The sequence below is a fragment of the Nicrophorus vespilloides genome, unplaced genomic scaffold (genome assembly GCF_001412225.1).
Source record: "Nicrophorus vespilloides isolate i.1.1-1 unplaced genomic scaffold, Nicve_v1.0, whole genome shotgun sequence".
NCBI classification, from domain to species: domain Eukaryota; kingdom Metazoa; phylum Arthropoda; class Insecta; order Coleoptera; family Silphidae; genus Nicrophorus; species Nicrophorus vespilloides.
Genome location: NW_017099854.1, coordinates 254,979 through 274,140, shown reverse-complemented (window position 1 = coordinate 274,140; position 19,162 = coordinate 254,979). Strand labels below are relative to the sequence as shown.

At 29.5% G+C, this 19,162-nt stretch overlaps 1 protein-coding gene across 1 annotated transcript in view; it reads left to right on the top strand.

Annotated features, from left to right (window-relative positions):
• The first annotated feature begins 11 nt into the window (after positions 1-11).
• LOC108565836 (dipeptidase 1-like) overlaps positions 12-19,162 on the top strand; it is a 119,987-nt gene continuing 100,836 nt past the window's right edge. The window contains exon 1 of the mRNA XM_017925484.1: positions 12-147. Coding sequence (XP_017780973.1) covers positions 31-147 — 117 coding nt within the window. The 5' untranslated portion in view covers positions 12-30. The remainder of the gene's footprint in view (positions 148-19,162) is intronic.

Below are 19,162 nucleotides of genomic sequence, written 5' to 3'. Positions count from 1 at the left end.
CAGGCAAAGAGGAGACCGGCAGGCGATGGGATGGATTCCCAAATGGATGATCCCGAATTGATCTTCGAAGTTTCAGATCAGATTAGGGACTGTCCGTGCGCCTGTGATCATGTCATTTATGGCCCCGGATACACGACCTGTCTGCAGGTGAGTGACATTTACAAGATTATATAACCCCTTCGAAGCCCTCATACCTTTTTTTCGTTACTTACTTACACATGGGACGTATCTAATCCTATTATGCATCATGCGTATACTCAGATTATCATCAGCTACATATACTTTAACAATTTACTTTCAACTATATCAAGTACATTCCACAGAACTTCCTCGTATTAAAAAAAAGTTATCAAATATGTACATTGTATTACTTTATATAAAAATCATATTTATTCAAACCAAATTTATTATATGTAATAAGTACACATGCAAAACTTATTCTCAAAAAAGAACTTAATCAATGATTCATGGAAATTATATTTGTAGGAATCTAACATAAGTTTTTTGAACTTATTATATTCATAGTATCACTCTTTTTCGTTTCAAATTGATATTTAGTATTACATTCAATTCACTAAAGCACTCAACATTTATTATAACGTAATAATTTTCTTATGACTGCAGGCAAATAAATAATAAAAAAAAATATGTATATATGAGTAAACCACTCCAAAAGAGGTTAACATAAAATACACTGCATTATGTGATATAAAAAAAGACTATAACATTTTTATTTTTCGTCTCATAAATTTAAACGCATATAAAATGTATTATATCCGGTAGAAAATATAAATTATTCACTTCAATTGACAAAAATATTTAAAAGTTTATCGACGAATTTGTTTATTTATTTTGGATGACGGACCAACAGCGTTTGGGGTTTATTTTACTTCTTACATAATGATTATACTACGTTACTTAAACTATTCTCAACTAATACTTAAAACTGTTTCTCCACTTAAGACTATTCTAATTAGTAATGTACTTATTACTTAATAATGTTTCCGTAACACTGTGCTCCTCCATGCTTAACTCTTCTGAGCTAAGCTTTCCTCAACAACTTCATGGTGTACATTGTTGCCACCTTTCACAACCACTGATGCGCTGAAACAAAGTTATTTCTATTATATAGATTATTTAACCTTTAACTACTCGCGCCATGAAATTTCTATGTACTTTTATATGCCACATGTATTACTGCCAACCCCGTCTGATATAAATGATTGTAATTTTATTTTGTTGTTAACTAATGCTCTTTTAATTAGATTCATAACTATTTGTAATATAATATAATATAATAATATGTAATATATATAATAATATATAATATTATATAATAATTTCTGAATCAGAATTGTCGTCATTGCCCTCTCTATATATTCGTCAGTAGTGGAATCAGCATCGTTTGGTGTTCTTTTTGCACCGGCGCGAGTTAAATGTTAATTATTATATGGATTACTTAATCGTGTCTACTAATTAGGAAGAATGTTTAACAGATACGTGGTCTATGTTCAACAACAAATTAAACTCTATTCATTAAAGGTTCTTGTGTTTTTCTTTAACACAAATTAAACTTAATCTTATTTGGCATTAATTAATATCATTATTTCAAAAATGATAGTTGGGCTTCAACTTGAAGCTTTGTTGATTTGTTTTAAACTGAACATTTTATATATCAAGTTTATAAAATTATCGACGCTGAAATTTGGTTAATTAAAATGAAATGCGTGTAATAAATAGATTGCAATGAATATTGTGTCAGTAGTTGCACACAAACTGTAGCATGATAAATAATAAAACGTAGCTTGGTATTACTGCATATCATTGAATATGCAATTGGCTGGAGCGCAATGCAGCTATTGTTGTCTACAGAACAGTACGACTAAAATTCGATTGACAATCGCGCAATAATAGAAATAATAAATCGGACTGGTGTGATGCGGTCCGTAATTTGGTTGATTGTCCGCAACGGGCATACCAATTAAATGACGGAAGTCGGAATTGTGCGATCCAATTTTTGACTTTCCGCTCGTTCGAAGAATCCAACAATTGTAGGATTCGATCAGACGGGATTGGCTTTTAACCCTGTTTCCTAATTACGAATTTCATAATTGAACCACTTTTGATGTTTGCATTACTCAATAAACAATCAATTTATAAACCTCAAATCACTTCCATTTCTATTGAATATACACTTTCAACTCAACTATTGTAGTATACAATATTTCTATCATTATTGCATTTTGAACTCTGCAATTATTTTTTTTGAAAAATCAATCAGTTGTTTTAATTTAATTTAATAATTTTCTGAACTGCTTTTATTGTATTAGCTTGGCTTGTTTGAAGATTCTAACTATTATACATTTCAATCAGATTTATTTTTATCATTGAACTAAAAATATTCAGTCTTTAAACTTCGATTCAGTTTGAATTTAGTGCAAAATAATAGTGAACTGAAATGTGTCTTTTTTGGGATTTTTATGCCAAACTTCAATGCACAAAACACGCAAAGGATGGTAGTTGTGAAGGCTTAATACTTAGCGAAATGTGTCATAGGTATTACATGTTTTGCTATTATTGTCGACCGAATCTGAACATTCTATTTCCATTTGCCACATGCTTTTTAGGCTGAATAAGTAAAATGTGCGGCTTATTCCGGGAATTTACCACATGCTGAACTATCTACCGACTGAAAAAAATAACATTTTTTAAACATAAAAACAGCATTTAAATATGAAGTATGTGAATTTTACTTTACTTTTTTAAACTTTATATTTATTTATAGTAAGTTTATACTATATTTATTGTATATAAATCGCAATAAGCGAGTATAGTTTAGTATAAATATATAACCTTCAAGTCCCTTAAAATACTATTTACCTCAAAATATGATGCCCAAAATAATTGTGGATAACATTGCACATTACCAAATCGAACTGATACAAAGTTTAAATTCCGATAAAAGCAATGAGGAAATTTATTCCATAGTTCTGGATAATAGTTTAGATTGTGAGATGTGGAATGCAAATCTTAGGAAATCAATTGATAGGCAATTTATGTTGAACATAAAGGAGTTGGAGAAGAGTTGCAAGAAGAGGCAGGAGACAACGAGAAAAAGGAAAACAGATGAAGAAACTTTGACGAACAACTTAAATAAAAAGTCTAAATTAACTATGTACAGAGAAGAGATGAGAGAGTCACTGAACTATCTGCAAGAAATAAAGAAGAAAAATGAGGAAATAAAATTGCAAGATTGCAAAAAAGAATTGAACAACTTATCGACGATCAAAATAATACCTAAGTTGCATATAGATGTAGATGTGGAAGAGTTGAAAAATATACTTAATTTAGTGAAAGAAATGGAGATGAAAAATAACAATTGCAGGAAACCTCAAAAATCATCTAAGAATCAGTTAGAACCTATGTTAACTAAAAGTATGGACGTGGAAACTATATATTCTAGAAAATCAAGTTTAGAAGTAACGAATAAAGAAAAACAAAAGTCAGCAAAGAAACAGTTAAAAGATAGATTAGATACAAATGTAGATGTCGGTGATGTGAAACGTGTAAATAATGTGAAAAAAAAAGAGAAAGAATATACGTATTCGAGGAAATCGAGTTTAGAAGTATGGAATAAACAAGAGCAAAAGCCATCAAAGAAACATTTAAAACCATTGCAAACTGAAAATATAAATGTGGGTGATACGAGAATCTTAAATTATATAAAACGAAAGGAGTATTGGAGTAAACCACGATTAGAAGTAATGAAAGAAAAACAGCAAAAGTCATCAAAAGAAAATATTAAACCCATGTTAACTAAAACTGTGAATGTGGGGGATATTAGAAAAGTAAATAAATTGGATATCGATATGGAACAGTTTAATAGAATTTTAAATATCCTGAAATAAATAAAGGAAAATTGGGTTTGTAATTGGGCAGACGGAGAATGAAATAAGTTTATTGATTGACATGCTCAGTATACATGTACTTATTGAATTTTTTTTATAAAAATTACAATTAATAATATAAATTATATGTTTCATGTTTTATATTGTAATATAATCTGATTTTTTTGTATTTTATTTCAGTTATTTACAAATAAAATTAACTATCAAGATTTTACTTTTAATAGTTTTTTTTTGATAATAGAATAATTTTCATTGGGAATTAACACTATGATGATGCAATATTTCCTTGTCAATATTCCCCTTCAGTTTGTAAGAAAAATGTTAAATGGTTCAATTTTCTGGTGGCCGGAGAAGGATTGATTGGTCGGATTTCACCGAAATGAAAAGTCAATGCGCCGTCCGAATGCGATTTTTTATTTGGGCTAATCAGAGGCATTGTGTAAATAAATGGTCGCGATTTGTCACGTTGTTAGCATAAAGGTTATTGTCTGGCAAATTGATGGTCGTTCCATCCCTTTCCATCATCATCCCTTCAAATAATATCTTTGATTTCCCCAACTCATAAATTCGTTTCTCGATGTTAAATATCCATCTGATATTTAATACAATTTGTGTGTGTAAAGCATCATAATTTATGGATGCGGGCGCGTTGAAAAGCTATTTGTATAAATAAGAATTAGGGAGTTTTGCAATGCGAATTTCTCGTCTCGGTTTGAGGGGATGTTGAAGCAGATGGAAAAAGGAACGGCAAAAAGAAAATCTCGCTCTCAGCGCAAGCAAACCATAAATCACGGTATGCAAGAAGAAGTGGAAAACGTAATAAATCATGCGAAAAATAATAAATATTATTCCTGTTTTTTTTTTATTTTGAAGATCGATGTATCGTGTAAAAATTAAATCGCTCCTCGAGGAAGTCCTTAATTGATAGGTTCCTTCTTTTCGTAAAACTTCGGACGAAGTCAAAATTGAATGAGGCAATAAATTCCTTTATCCAAGTGGTAACTCAAATGCGACTGCTTTATAGCTTTTTGTTTTCCTATACTTATCGGATTCTAAGTTTTACAGACTGCATATTACTACCATCAATATATTTTAACTGAAATTTGTTATTAATGGTTTTTGTTTTTATAAAAATGTATGGCCCATATATTTTTTTTAAATCAAATTTTAGTAGTAGAAATATAAGATTCAGTTAAGATATAATATTAATGAGATTTTTATTGAGATCGACATGATTGATTATAATATTTTAATTTTTTTTAAAGTTTCAATTTGATTAATTAATATAAAAGATATTCGTTCCATATTTACTAATCGCAAGATTGACGGATGGCACTTATAAAACTTGTAAAGCTGCCAACCTTATACAGAAAAAGGCGCGAAATTTGAATTCGACACTCTTATTAAGCCTTTGTTACCTGAACTTAGTTAAAATAAAAAATATGACATTTTTCATTTATAACAAATTAAAATTAAGTTGCCTATAATTTAATTATTAAATTTCAGCAATATGAAAATAAATATGTGGTAGTTTTTGGCAATGTTAAGCTTAAATCGTATAATAAGTGAATTATAGTGATTTAGATTACAAAAACGCATCAATTTTCATATATATATTTAGTAACAATATTATTTTATAAACTTATTTCATTGTATTCAATTACAGATTTTTTTACGTTACAACATAAAAAATAACCTATACAGAAGTGACAAATATTACATGAATGTATTTTTGTACTCACTTGGTGCTTCCAATTGCAAAATACAAAATAAAGTACCAACAAGTCTCTTTATAATTTGAATAGTTACATAAACGTGACAAAGGATTAAAACAACCTTATGAAACAATATTTATTAATAAATGAAAAACCAGGATATTATTTAACAAAAGATCAGGTGATTTGTATTTAATGAATTTTAATTAAAAGAAGATTTGTTTTAAACTATTATATATAGTTTTGATGAAAAAAATGAATAAGTTATAATAAAAAAAAATATCTAATTGTATATTTTATGCAAAGAAGATTTGGATTCAAACTGTTTCTGTGCATGGATCAATACCGACTAGGTAGGAGATGTGCGAGGGAAAAAAATGGGGCTTCGTTGTAAGTATAAAAAAAAATGAATTCGAATAAAATGTATGTCAATTGTTATGAGATATGCGTCGGCTATTTAGTTGAGATATGATATAAGGACGAGTGGTTTTGGCAAAGGCGCGCGTCGTGTGTAGGAGATAAATATATCTGCGACGCGTATCTCATTTAAAAACCAATTTGTGTTTCATCCCCTTTTGCGCCATCCATTTTTAGTTTTCCCTTTCCGCCGGCGCAAACACACACACAACGTGCATTAGGGCCGTTTCCGGTGAGTAATGGTCCTTCTCAACAAGTGCGGTTTGGAATAAATATAATTCCGTCTCTCGCGCTAGATAAACGTTCATCCCTTATATCTGGATGAAAAGGGAGTGCACACATACAGTCACAGTCACAAACACACAGATATACTGAACACTGCGAAAGAAAGAGAGAAATAAAGAAAGAAAGGGAAAAAGCCGCATGGCATATTTGTATTAATTTCAGCTGTAGCTGTAAATGCTTTCTGAAATAATACGTTTTCCATTTAGCTTCATAACTACGTTTTGTGATTTAAATGAAAGACCGCATGCACTTTCTGTTAGAGGCTCTCGCACCGAGCTTTAAACGTTGTATTATATTTTCTTCTGTTTCGTTCACTTTTTTTTGCTTTTTGTTTAATGCACTTCCGCTTAAATTTTCGACGGGAATTATTTTCCATCCTCGAATGTGGTGACTCTAAACACTGTATATCAACAGCAGTGTTTGCCTTCTTATAATTACATGTTACTGTTCATAAATTTCATACAAAGAATATTAAATTTTCGAGACCCAAGAATAATACAATTTCACTCAGGAAACATACATAAAACACAGAACTTAATACTATTTTTTTAATTAAAGTTATTTAGCATTAAGTTATTAAATATTCTTATTTCAAGTACAGTTATACTTCGATTAACGAAATTGCATTATTAAGCAAAACTTCGTTTTCAGAGGTAAAAATACCATGGCTAAAATGTCCACTCACTGTTTGAAACCGGACTAATCAAGAACTTTAAAACTGCATAAAATTAAAGTTTTTAATAATTTATTTTTATTTTTCTTAATTAAAATTTAATTTCTTTATAAATCTTCACTGATCGAAGCCGCACTATAGCAGGTTTTGTTGTACACATAATAATTGTTTAAACATTCTTATTTCGTCTAATTTAAATAAAATGCAAAATAAATATGTGAACGGAGGTGACCGAATTTAGTTTAGAGTGCGTTGTTCTAAATTTCACTTTCTGTAAAGAATGTTTTCTTGCCACAATGAATGATTGCGCAAAGCGACTCAAGTGACAATGCATTTACAGTAGTCGTGTAACTATTTCCAGACACATTTTTCATTTAGACACGTTGCAAATATATAAAAGTTGTTTTTTAAATTTATTTATTTCATTGAATTGATGATTCGCCCCATTATATAACAATGCATAAAATAGTGTGGTTTTGTAATACAAAAAATATAAATGTTTACTTTGATTCTATTGATTTATGATTAATATTTCCTTTTCAATATAGAATATTCGAATAATTTAATTACTAACAATAGTTCATCATTTAAAAATAATCGAAAAATTAACTTAAATCTTAACTTAAATAGTGGATTAAATAAAATTAGCAATAATAATTAATAAATAAATTTTAATTAATTTCTATAAACAAGCAACTCTTTGTTTCTGTGCATGATTCAACAAAGAGAAGATTTTCCAGTGTATCGAGTAAATTTTGGTATTACTTTCTTCTATTTGCATTTGTTAAAGGATTATGCACCTTTGCGTAAAAGGATTTTGTATTTCATACACTAACAAAACCGCGCATAATTACGACCGAAATAAAAAAAATATATTTACTAGGCAGACGAAATGAATAGCTAAAACCCTTTTAAACTTTATAAAATTTAAACAAAAACTTTAAATTGCGTTTACGTAGTGCAATGAATATTTCAACGGAATAGCAAGTACTAAAACCATATTTCAATTCATTCACATCAACAATAATAAAATTGGATAATTAATAAATTAGAAAATGTATGAAATATAAATATATAATAAATATATGAAAAAATGTAATCAAAATATAAATAATTTGAGAAGTTCACTTTATGCAATTTTGTGGAAAAGCTTCCACTTTCAAGGTTTTACAGTGGTCACAAAATATTCATATTTTAGTTAGGGTTTCTTTGCTACTTTCATATTTTTTTTACATCTGGAATTTTTATCATCTAAAATTCCACTTTTCCAAAAAAAAAAGAAGTTATTATTTTATTTATTACGATTAAATCCAATAAAGTTTAAAGAGTCTAATATTTGTATATCAATAATTCGCTAAAATAGACAATTAATGAATGAAATGAAAAGATATGCATAATTCATTAATTACTAATAATATCCATATTTCTTAGGTGGTTCTTTCTCTACTGACTAACGACTATAATGTTTTTCATATGTGTGATTTGCATGAATGTGATTGAAGTATTTTTTTCGTTACTTAATTATTATATACTATCATTTGTAAATGATTTGTGTAGAAATATTATATTAACAATTCGCAAAAAATATTGCAGCTTACAACCAAACGCGTAATGTTCGAAGTTTTTCACGGATTTCTATATTATTCTTGTTTTAAATATACATAAATGCCTCGAAACGTACTGCTTGGTTTATTTTTTACGTATTAAGTTCCTCGATTAGTCCGGTTTCAAATAGTCCAGAATGATGTTAGAAATATTTTATCATACTTTAATGTGAAGATATTCTCTCGCTAGTAAATAGGAGAAAAACAAGTTTTTTGCATTGTGGAAGATAATGAATTAACTATAAATATAATTTTAATTAAATTTATGATTGTGAGTTCGTTGAAGGTTTTTGTATAATAAATTAGATTTTATTTAGCGTTCAGGTGTTGTTAGCAGACTTGGTCCGTTTGCCAATGTGCCTGAGACGTTATTAATGTGTCGACCTATCTGCGGTCGAGAAATATACGAGGGGGTAGATTAAAATTCCCACATTACGGTATAAAATGTGTTATTTGGCGTCGGTCGTTTATCAATGAAATTATCGAAAATGTAACCAGCAAAAAAGGACCAATATTTTAGCATATATATATTATTATATGTAGATAGCAATATACCAATATTGCGGCATCGGTTCCACCCCAGAATTTATGTTGTCGAGGACGGGGTTCGGATCTTAATGGAGCCAACATTAACGTTTCGCGATAAACGTATGTGAGCGGGAATAAAATTGATAGCGAGGCCGGCAAGAATGAATGGAAGGGAATCACTTTATTGGTAAAGCTTTCTCCATTGTCTTTGCAATTGAGGTATTCAAGAGTAAAGAGAGAGAGAGAGGGATAGAGTCAATTAACCAGAAACCTGAAGGGATATTTCCATTACACACTTGGAACTACTTAGTTCTACTTGTACACGAGGTTGGTTATTAAGTGCCTAATCGAATTTGCCACTATCTTAACATTATACACTTGACCCAAAATTGTCAGACCTACATACAAATACAAAAATATATATACCTACTTGTTTTGTGGTCATAGGGTAGCTGTAATTTGTTTGTTTAAACGTCGTAACTCGAGGGTATAAAATGTCACTATAAACGTACAGTGTACAGCGATATTTACTCGTTTGAAAAATATAAACTCAAAGCGTACATTAATTATATAAACCGGCGACGTAACAAGCATACGTTACAAATTTAAAACCATCAAAAAAAAACTTGTAAAAATGTATGTTCATGTTTACGTTGACAGAATAATCACAACAGACAACTTTTACTGTTGGTTAGTTTACATCTAGTATATAAATAATAAACATCTTTGTTTAAGTGCTATTATTTTTTTTTGTTTATCCACTATTAACAATAAAATAACTTAATTAAATATAAGATAATATCAAAACTGATAAAATTTCATTTTTCAACGGTATTTTTTTTTAATTTTGGATCAATATTTAATAACAATTTCATTTTGAAACAGTTTTTTTCTAGTATCTAGTATTTATGAGAAAAATTTAATTATTTGCGGACAAGCGGCGGATATATCCGCCCAACCTTTTATGCTGAAACTATGTTTTGCAAATTCTTTTGCATGTCCACTATTGACATTAGTTCTATTTAGGCGCACTTCATATTAATCAATGCGCAAAGAGTTAACTTATCTAAGTATTATTAACATATAAAAAGTATTGTTTATTTATAATTAATGACCAACCGGTGGGTCATGCCGTCGTCAATGTGTTAAATTGTATAGAATGAAATCTTTTAAATATATTTCTCAATTATTATTTTGATACTTTAATCACTTTAATCAATATAATTTTGGCAAAATTATATATTACAAAAAAAATGATTTTTAACTTAAAAAAAACTGAATGTGGATTAACAAATATTTATTAAAATCTATCTTAATTAGGAAACATAAATTATTCGATTTGATGATAAACTTTACATAATTATATCTGATCTAATTAGAAATGTAATTTCTTATAATTAAAAATGTGTTATTAATAGTAAAGATTTAATTTTCATATTATCTTTTGACTTGGTCGGTGCATTATTTCTACAATTGTGAAATATTTTTGAATTCAATACAGAAATCAATAAATACGATATGGACTGAATATGCAAGAAATGTAGGATGTCGCCGTCTTCCTCTTTCCGCTCGAGAATTTATCGATCATAAACACTAGAAAAAAAACTCTGCCTTTCTTCGTTTAATAAAAAAAATAATATTAATAAATTCTTGGCGTGCTTGTCTAAAATGCGGAATCCCGATAGAAAGTGTTTTATCCGAGAGACCGTTGGGACCAATATGTCGCCGTTTCTGGAAGATCCGGTTCCGGTGCAAACGATGGAACTTCCTCACCAAAATTCAGTGATCCCAGCTATTTACACTGTCCGATATCGATTCTCCCGCATTCATTTACAACGATATTCGTCCAAGTGGACTTTCGATATTCAAAAAGAAATTTTACGGAAGTTTCGTTTATCCGGAAGACGGTATTGATATTTGTATCATCGAAAGACAATATAATTTTTATTTAATCCCGAAATCCTGGCAATGGCTCGAAGAAGTTTGTTCCCCCTGAGAGTACGGCTGGGCTGATTAACAGCGGCCGGATTTGCCAAGTTCGGTAGGGCTCGAAGAAAGAAATAGGGAAAAACAAATAATTGCAGGCAACTCAAATAATCCCATAGTTTTCTGCGCTCAATTAATGTATTTGCTGTATGTGTGAGAGAGGATAGTGTTTGCATCGCTTCCTCTTCTTCCTTCTTCAATCTACATCTTTCATCCTGCTCCGTCCTCCACTTAATACGTAAACTAGGTATGTGTGCATACATCTCACGATTTAATAACTCCTCGGTGTGTACACCTTTTACTAATATAAAGCGCGCACGAAATTTGCATTAGAATATTTACCTGCACGTGAAATTTATTTCTGAAGAGCTACTAGCTCTAGCTCACTACTCGCTGTTCCACGTCCCGCCTAAACAAAATACGCGCTGCTACAAACTGGAATAAATTATTTTAATCAACATCCTGGAACTAACTTTATGCAACTTGACATTGCTGCTCACATTTTTCAATGGAAACTTCGCGTATCCGAGACAAGTTTATTACTAAATGAAAATATTATCCTGCTACACATACTTTCTTATACAAGCCAATCCTCAACTTTACACTAATTTTATTTAAAATTCAATAGTATAACTTTTTTTTATTACCAAACCTCTTTCCAATTACAAAAAAAAAATTTAATTATTACTATTAACAAATATTTGAAATTTCTGAAAAAAAAAGTAAGTCAGTTGTTTATATAATAAAAAGAAAAACAGAAAAAAATAAAAACACATATTTTTATTGTTTATATAATAATAAAATGTAAACCCATTTAGTCAAAAAGATCACTTTTGTAAATTATAATTTTGTAAATTGCGATATTTTAGAAACATACAATGATGTAATTCCATTTCACATATCCAGACAGATTTTTACTTAAATTAAAACCAAGAACTTATATTGATGTTGAAAATAATCAAACTAAAAGCATAAATATTGTTTAGATTACGAAACTTTGAAAATAGTTACAGCAACATACAATTTGATATCAGAAAATCTACTATTGATTTTACAAGACTTACTATGGTCGATGCCGTATTTTAATCTCCTTAAAGGTGTGATACCTAAGCTATCTTCATTCGATCCTTCTTTCCTATTCATCCATTCATACCACATTTTGCTATTCATCTAACATACTCCATAGCATCCTCCAGTATAGAGATATTACCAACGATAACAATTGACTTGGAAAGTGCTAAAAAAGTGTTACTATTTTTGATTAAAAAATAATAAAACTAGTTCTAAACATACAAAAGAAATACATAAATTTGTGGTTTTATCTTTATTACTTTTTCATTACATTAAAATATAAATTAAGTTTAATCAGAATTATATTTGATTTAATAAAATATTTTTCAATATTTGCTGCAGTTATTATTTTGTTTTATTATTGTGAATGATTTTTTTTATTAGCAATGTGTAAATTTAATAATTAATGGATTTTGAAATAACATATATTTTGCATGTTTTAATTATGTGATAATCACTTATGTACATATTTCAATTAAAATATTCAATAATCATAAATCAGTGGAATGATGTTTATGCGATTAAATATTATGATATAACCATGAATAAATATTTCACATTGTTTAGTTATTCTTTTAAAAATCCGAAACAACCGGTCAACATCATTCTGTACATATTTATTTTTATTTATCGCGGATTTGTTATTAATGGTCGAATGAATATTGAGGATTCCAATGCGTTGGCATGATATTAAATATTGCATTTTAATTCACCTAAATACCTAAATATTTGATAATGCGGTTTCAGCTATATATTTTCATGCATGGAACGCAGCCAAGGATGAACATTTACAGGATATATATGAGAATGCCGCGCATCGCGGGTAAAGGATTTCAGTTGTTGCATCCCGATTGATCTGACTGAGGTTTCTCAAGCTATTTGCATACTACTAATGCTCCTGAATAATATGGAAATGCTTTTCAATTCCGCCATCGCCTGATCCGAATCCCATCATTCTCAATCGGAATTTTCCCTATTGATTTTCATTTCCAATTAGTCCAACATCGACTAAGTGTGTTTGTTCTCGATTTTACCTATGTTATAGCTGCAACTATGTACGAGAATGCATCGATACGAGAGAAACATTCGCGTTGTAATCGTCAAGTATTTAATTGCAGCAGCCGTGCAAACTTAATTCGAGCATTATTACGTGCATCGTTGAAAATTAAATTAAAAGTGGTTTATAACGTTCGCCGAATTTATACATAGATAAAACCACTTGGAATTCTGCGGATGCAATTGGATCGGCGCATTTTCTATTGTATCGTAACTTGGCTTTAATTCCGGGCAAAAGTGCTTAATCTTGAAGCTGAAATGCCGCTTAAATAAGTTACAATTTGTCGTTTTGCGCCGAGGCCAAATTCGATTTATAAATTTGATTAAAGCTTCGTGCGCCATAACCGAGGGGGGTTTATTAAATTCGCCTGGGCAAAACTATAAACCTAACTAATTCATATCAATTCCGACGTGTACGAAGATGTACGTGTGTCAGTTGTTCGCTGTAATCTCGTTGAAGGAAGGTAAAACAAAAAAGAAATATAAGAAGGATGTCGGGGATGTAGTTTACTCAAGGGTGATGATAATAAAATGCGGAAATACAGAGCAAGTGGAGAAGAACTACAAAACGCACCCCCTCACGTTTTCAGTGTTTGCTTTTTTATTGTTCAGATAAAAAAAGAACGAAACAAAGGAGGATCCAGATGGGAAGGTCGCTCTCTTCAGTAATTGGCTACCTATTAAATCCTCATTCTCCCAAAATAGAAAAGAAAAAATAAAGAGAAAAGGAAAATGAACGAAAAAAGGTTTAAAATATGGGAAAAATCTTTTAAAGAATAATTATATAAACTAATTAACTATTGTATTTGGATACACAAAAATATTAATTTCAAAATCTAACCTTTTTTTTATTCCTAATACCTCGTTGATTGTATTGGATATTTCATCTTAATTCTGCTCTATATTTTATTTAAAATAAATTTATAATATTGTTGAGACTATTTCTCCTATTATGTAATAAGCTGTCATAGTAAACAAAAAACGTTGTTAATGCTTAAAAATGCAGGTAAATTTATATTTTACTGTATTTATTACTTGAGAACTAATCAAATGCATTAATATACAAACTAGAGATACATATTTTTATTTGATTTTTTATCAGATTATCAGTTTTCATGAAAGTTATTAAAAATTATAAACGTATTTCAATGCTCAACTGAAAATAAAACTCTTAAGGACATTTTTTTGAAAAGGATAATAATTTTGCGCAACTTTGAATGAAATAGGTCATTACGCTCACTTGACTTAACCGCTCCAGACTTCTTCCTGTAGGGGTATTTAAAAGAAGAAGTTTATCGTATCCATTCTCGGACCATTCAGCAAATGAAAGCCAGCATCCGTGAATAAATTGAAGGAATAAGCTAAAAAAACATTACGAAACATGGAATGGGGAAAATTATGGTTATTTAGTATGTAATTTTAAAAACCAAATAAAATCTATTTGCAAGAAGTGTGAATTTTATTATAAATGTATAAATATAAATTTATTAACAATTGAAAAATTTATTCCATTTTAAAATGGTTTACTGACTATTGGGACACCCTTACTCAAAAATCAAGCATACTAATTTTAAAAATGTGATTTCTAATTAAAACTACATATTGAAGCTTTAATATAATTATACAGTTGTAATCCGTTCATGGATTTGCTATCTGTTTGTTTTTTAGTTAATAATTTCCATTTCTAAGATATTTTAAAATTTAATATGTTAATTATCATTAATTTTAAAATAACAACATGAAATTAATAAATTCATAAAATTTTCACCAAGAAACTATAAAGCAAACAAGAAAATAACGAGGAAACTAAGTTAGTTTGTTATCTAATATTCTTAACTTTGTTGAAACTCCAACACTCAACTATCCTAAACATCAAACTGTGTACATAATTTCAATGTATATGAATACCTTTCATATGTATACTATTATAATTAAAAAAAAAAGATAAAATACCTGATTATTCTGAATCAATTACCTGAAATTAGCATTGCATTATATTCATTTAGAGAAGTCAAGTTAATTATGTAATTCACTGTAGATAATCTTGCCACATGACTCCCAACTATGTGACGTCCATAATAAATTCAATTAATTACTTGTGCATATACGAATTTGATATTCTGCACAAGATGCAACAATTGCAATTACCATCAACGAATTTTGATGGAATACAAATAAATATATTGACGGCAAACAATATTCGTTATGGATTTTAAAGTTCATTGAATGTAAAACCAAATATGTATAAAATAAAATACAACTCTGGATAATTGTGTGTATACTTTGATTATATCGAACGTAAAATGTGCAAATACAATAACAATATGTAACTAAATTAAAACGTATCAATGAATTTTCGCAATTACTTTATATGCAATAAAATGTAACGTTTTACGAATATTTGTATTGTGTATATCAGGGATCGGCGAACTTTATGGTACAAAGAGCCATTTTTCTGATATTGCCCGTAAAAAAATGATCAGAGAGCAGCACGTAGCACGGTAATTTCTCATCAAAAGAGCCGCATACAATATTGTAAATGCATACAGTTTTAATTAATTAATTATATAACTATCATTATCACATTTTAGGTAAACAATAATAATATTAACAACTTGTAAAATTATTAATTGGAGCCAAAGGACTAACGAACAAAATTAATTATATCGTTTGTAATTCATGATTGAATGAATCAATTACATGGAAAATGTGCAGCAATTATTTGTACATTACTTGAATGTTAGTTATATTTTGAGTGTTAATTATCAATTGAACATTTGAATAAACATATTGAAAATCATATTGATAAATATCAACAAACAAATGTATTTGTATAATGTAGTAATTTAGTGCGTCGGAAATGTATTTGAGTTGATTTTGTGATGTTTCATTTCATGAAAAAAAAAACACGATTTTGTTTGTGGTGAACACGCAATTGCATGCATGAAAAACTAGCATTGCAAATTATCTTTGTAACTATCCAATTGGGTTGTCGTTGATTGCATGATAAACTGCCTATCGTTCAAATTGATGTGACTGGTTTAAATGTAGTTTTTAGGTTCCAACGTTGTTGTTGTTATTTTTTTTGGTTGAGTCAAGGATCTGAAGTGTGAGCTGTAGAGGGCTGTATGTCCTTAATCCTGCAAATGGTGCAGGAAAAGTGTCGGAACCTTGGCCTGGCTCCCGAGTTCATATCACTTTCACTCCGGTTATATGGAGATTACGCTCCAAATAGCACGCCACTCTTCACCGTTGAAACCTCTAAGATATTTTAACAATTTGCGAGAAAGGAGAAAACCTGGTAGACACGTATCCCATATGAAATTTATCATAAATTTCCTGCAGTGCGGATATCCCTAACCCAGCTATTTCGCTTCTTCTTCTTTTTTTGTTCACGCCTTGTGTAAACCAATTTCGCATTCACCTCTTTAGATGCTACTCGTATTTTCTTGCATTGGAATAAATTAAATCTTCATGTTCCTTGTTTCTCTCCATTTTGCGTGAAAATTTCATCAGATTATATCGGGATATTTTTATCCTATAACATTTATTACTATACAGATTACATTAACTAAAAAGCCTATTTTCTGTATTTACATAATAAATTATTATTATTAATTGAAAAATATATACAATAAATATAATAAATTAATAATTTTATTTATCAACATAGGGCGACTAATAGCCGAATGGTTGAGTCGCCCTACCCACGAGCTAGTGGACGCAGGTTCAAATCCTGGTCAAGCCAGACCCTTTATGATTCCTCACGGTGCTTGTAGCAATAGGGCCATCGTTCATCACAGATGGACATTGAAATGAATGAGCCAAGTCGATGGACAATGACAGTGTTAAGGATAGTGAAAGGAAATAGTGCCAACCTACAAATTTAAAAAAAAATCATCATAATCAAAATTACACGACAAAAGAAAAATATATTAACATCGAAATTTTTATTTACAATTATTATTGTTTTCAATTTATTCCATATTTTCTAAAATCCTTATAAAATTAAATAACTAAATACCAAGAAATACAACTATATCTATAGTCTACATTAGTAGTCAACTCTTTTATACCAACCGCCCACTTTTGTATATTTGTCAATAGTAAAATTTTCTAACTTAATTTAACGCATTTGCAAAATACTCGTAATTTTTGAATGGAGGTTTACATGAAAATATAAAATCTATTGCAATTACCTTTAATTAATTATTAATGAATTCATTGAATCTGATTCTGCGAAACTTAATATTTGTTAACTAGTTCAATTCGTAAGGACCAAACAGTTCATCTTTGGAAAAGATTTAAACGTTTTCTCCATTTGTTCATAATATGATTAACAGCAATAAAGCCTGATTCTACAAGATATGTGGCAAAATGTTTTTTCATCTAGTCATAAACTTTGAAGTTCAAAATATCTTCAAACTGTTTTCACAGGTCAAATTTCTTACAATCTCCTCTTGAGTTACATCATATAATGCTAAAAAACGAGACAAACTTGTACCCTTTGATAACAACCGAACTTCTGTGTGTAAAAGTAACCTAATAAAATAATCATTATTGTCCTTGCACATTTGTCTGAACATTTTTGGCATTGAATTAATGGAAAACTTGTTCTTAAAACATTATCATCTGACAATATTTATTCATAATATTATATAATTTTTTAAATTTTAGTATTGCTTAATCATAAATATTCAATTTAGACATATTTTGTTAAGAATACTTAATTTAGTAAGATATATTTTGTTATATAATAACAAGTACAGGAAAATTTAGATAAGCTACAAGAATGGCTTAAAAAAATGGAGAATAGCATTTCGTTAAATGAAATATCACATTCACGCTAAGAAAAGACAATTGCCCAACTGTATGACTTAATGGACAAGATCTGCCCAAAGCAACAAAAGTCAAATATCTAGGCATGTATCTCAACAGAAGACTCATCTGGAAAGATCACACATTCAAGCTAAGAGGGAGTAATTAGAAATAAAGTTTAGAAAACTACTGGCTTCTAGGGAAAGGGTCGGAATGATCAGTGGAAAATAAATTACTTATATACAAAGTAACACTGAAACCATTATGGACGTATAGTATCTAGTTGTGGGGTGCGGCCAGTAAATCGAACATACAAATTATACAAAGGTACCAATCAAAATTCCTAAAAAATATTATTAAAGATGCATGGTTCGTCAAGAATAAACAAATACACGAAGATCTTCATATAGATATGGTCGAGGATACAATAGCAACATTAAGTTTTAGATACCAAGATAGACTGGAGTCACATACTAATGTTTTGGCTATTAGCCTACTCGACAACACTGAAACAACAAATAGGCTGAAACGTTGCAAACCATTAGATTTAGTATATAGATTTAAGTAATTATTAATTAAATTCATTCATTGTTCACATTGATTGAACAGATTGTGAATAAAATTATTACGACAATAAAAAAATTAATAACAATTTCAAGTGTTCCTATGTAAAAAAAAAGATATTTATTAATATGAATAAATGAATCCAGCGAATTTTTTGAATTTGATAATTTTGTGAGCTATTACTGACATTTACATTAATATTTTCGCTCTGCACTAATACAAAAAAAATATGCATTGTGTTAAGTTTATCTGCATTTTTAGAGATATTTCCGCCGTAGTTGTCAAATGAAATGCGCCAACGTTGATTTTTTTTGCGTCCACCCATTATGTCACTCGGAATCAGCTGCATAAAAATCGGAGCGGCGTACGAATTTTACTTTCCAGTTATTTTTTTTATGAGCCCTTTCTGCATTTCAACATTCCCAATTATTATAACACTTTGTGCTCCACTTGGCATAATTTTGTTTGTGAATGCATGATTAATTACCACCGGATGCTGTGAACTTTGCCAATTCAACGGATTCGAAGTTTCGATAG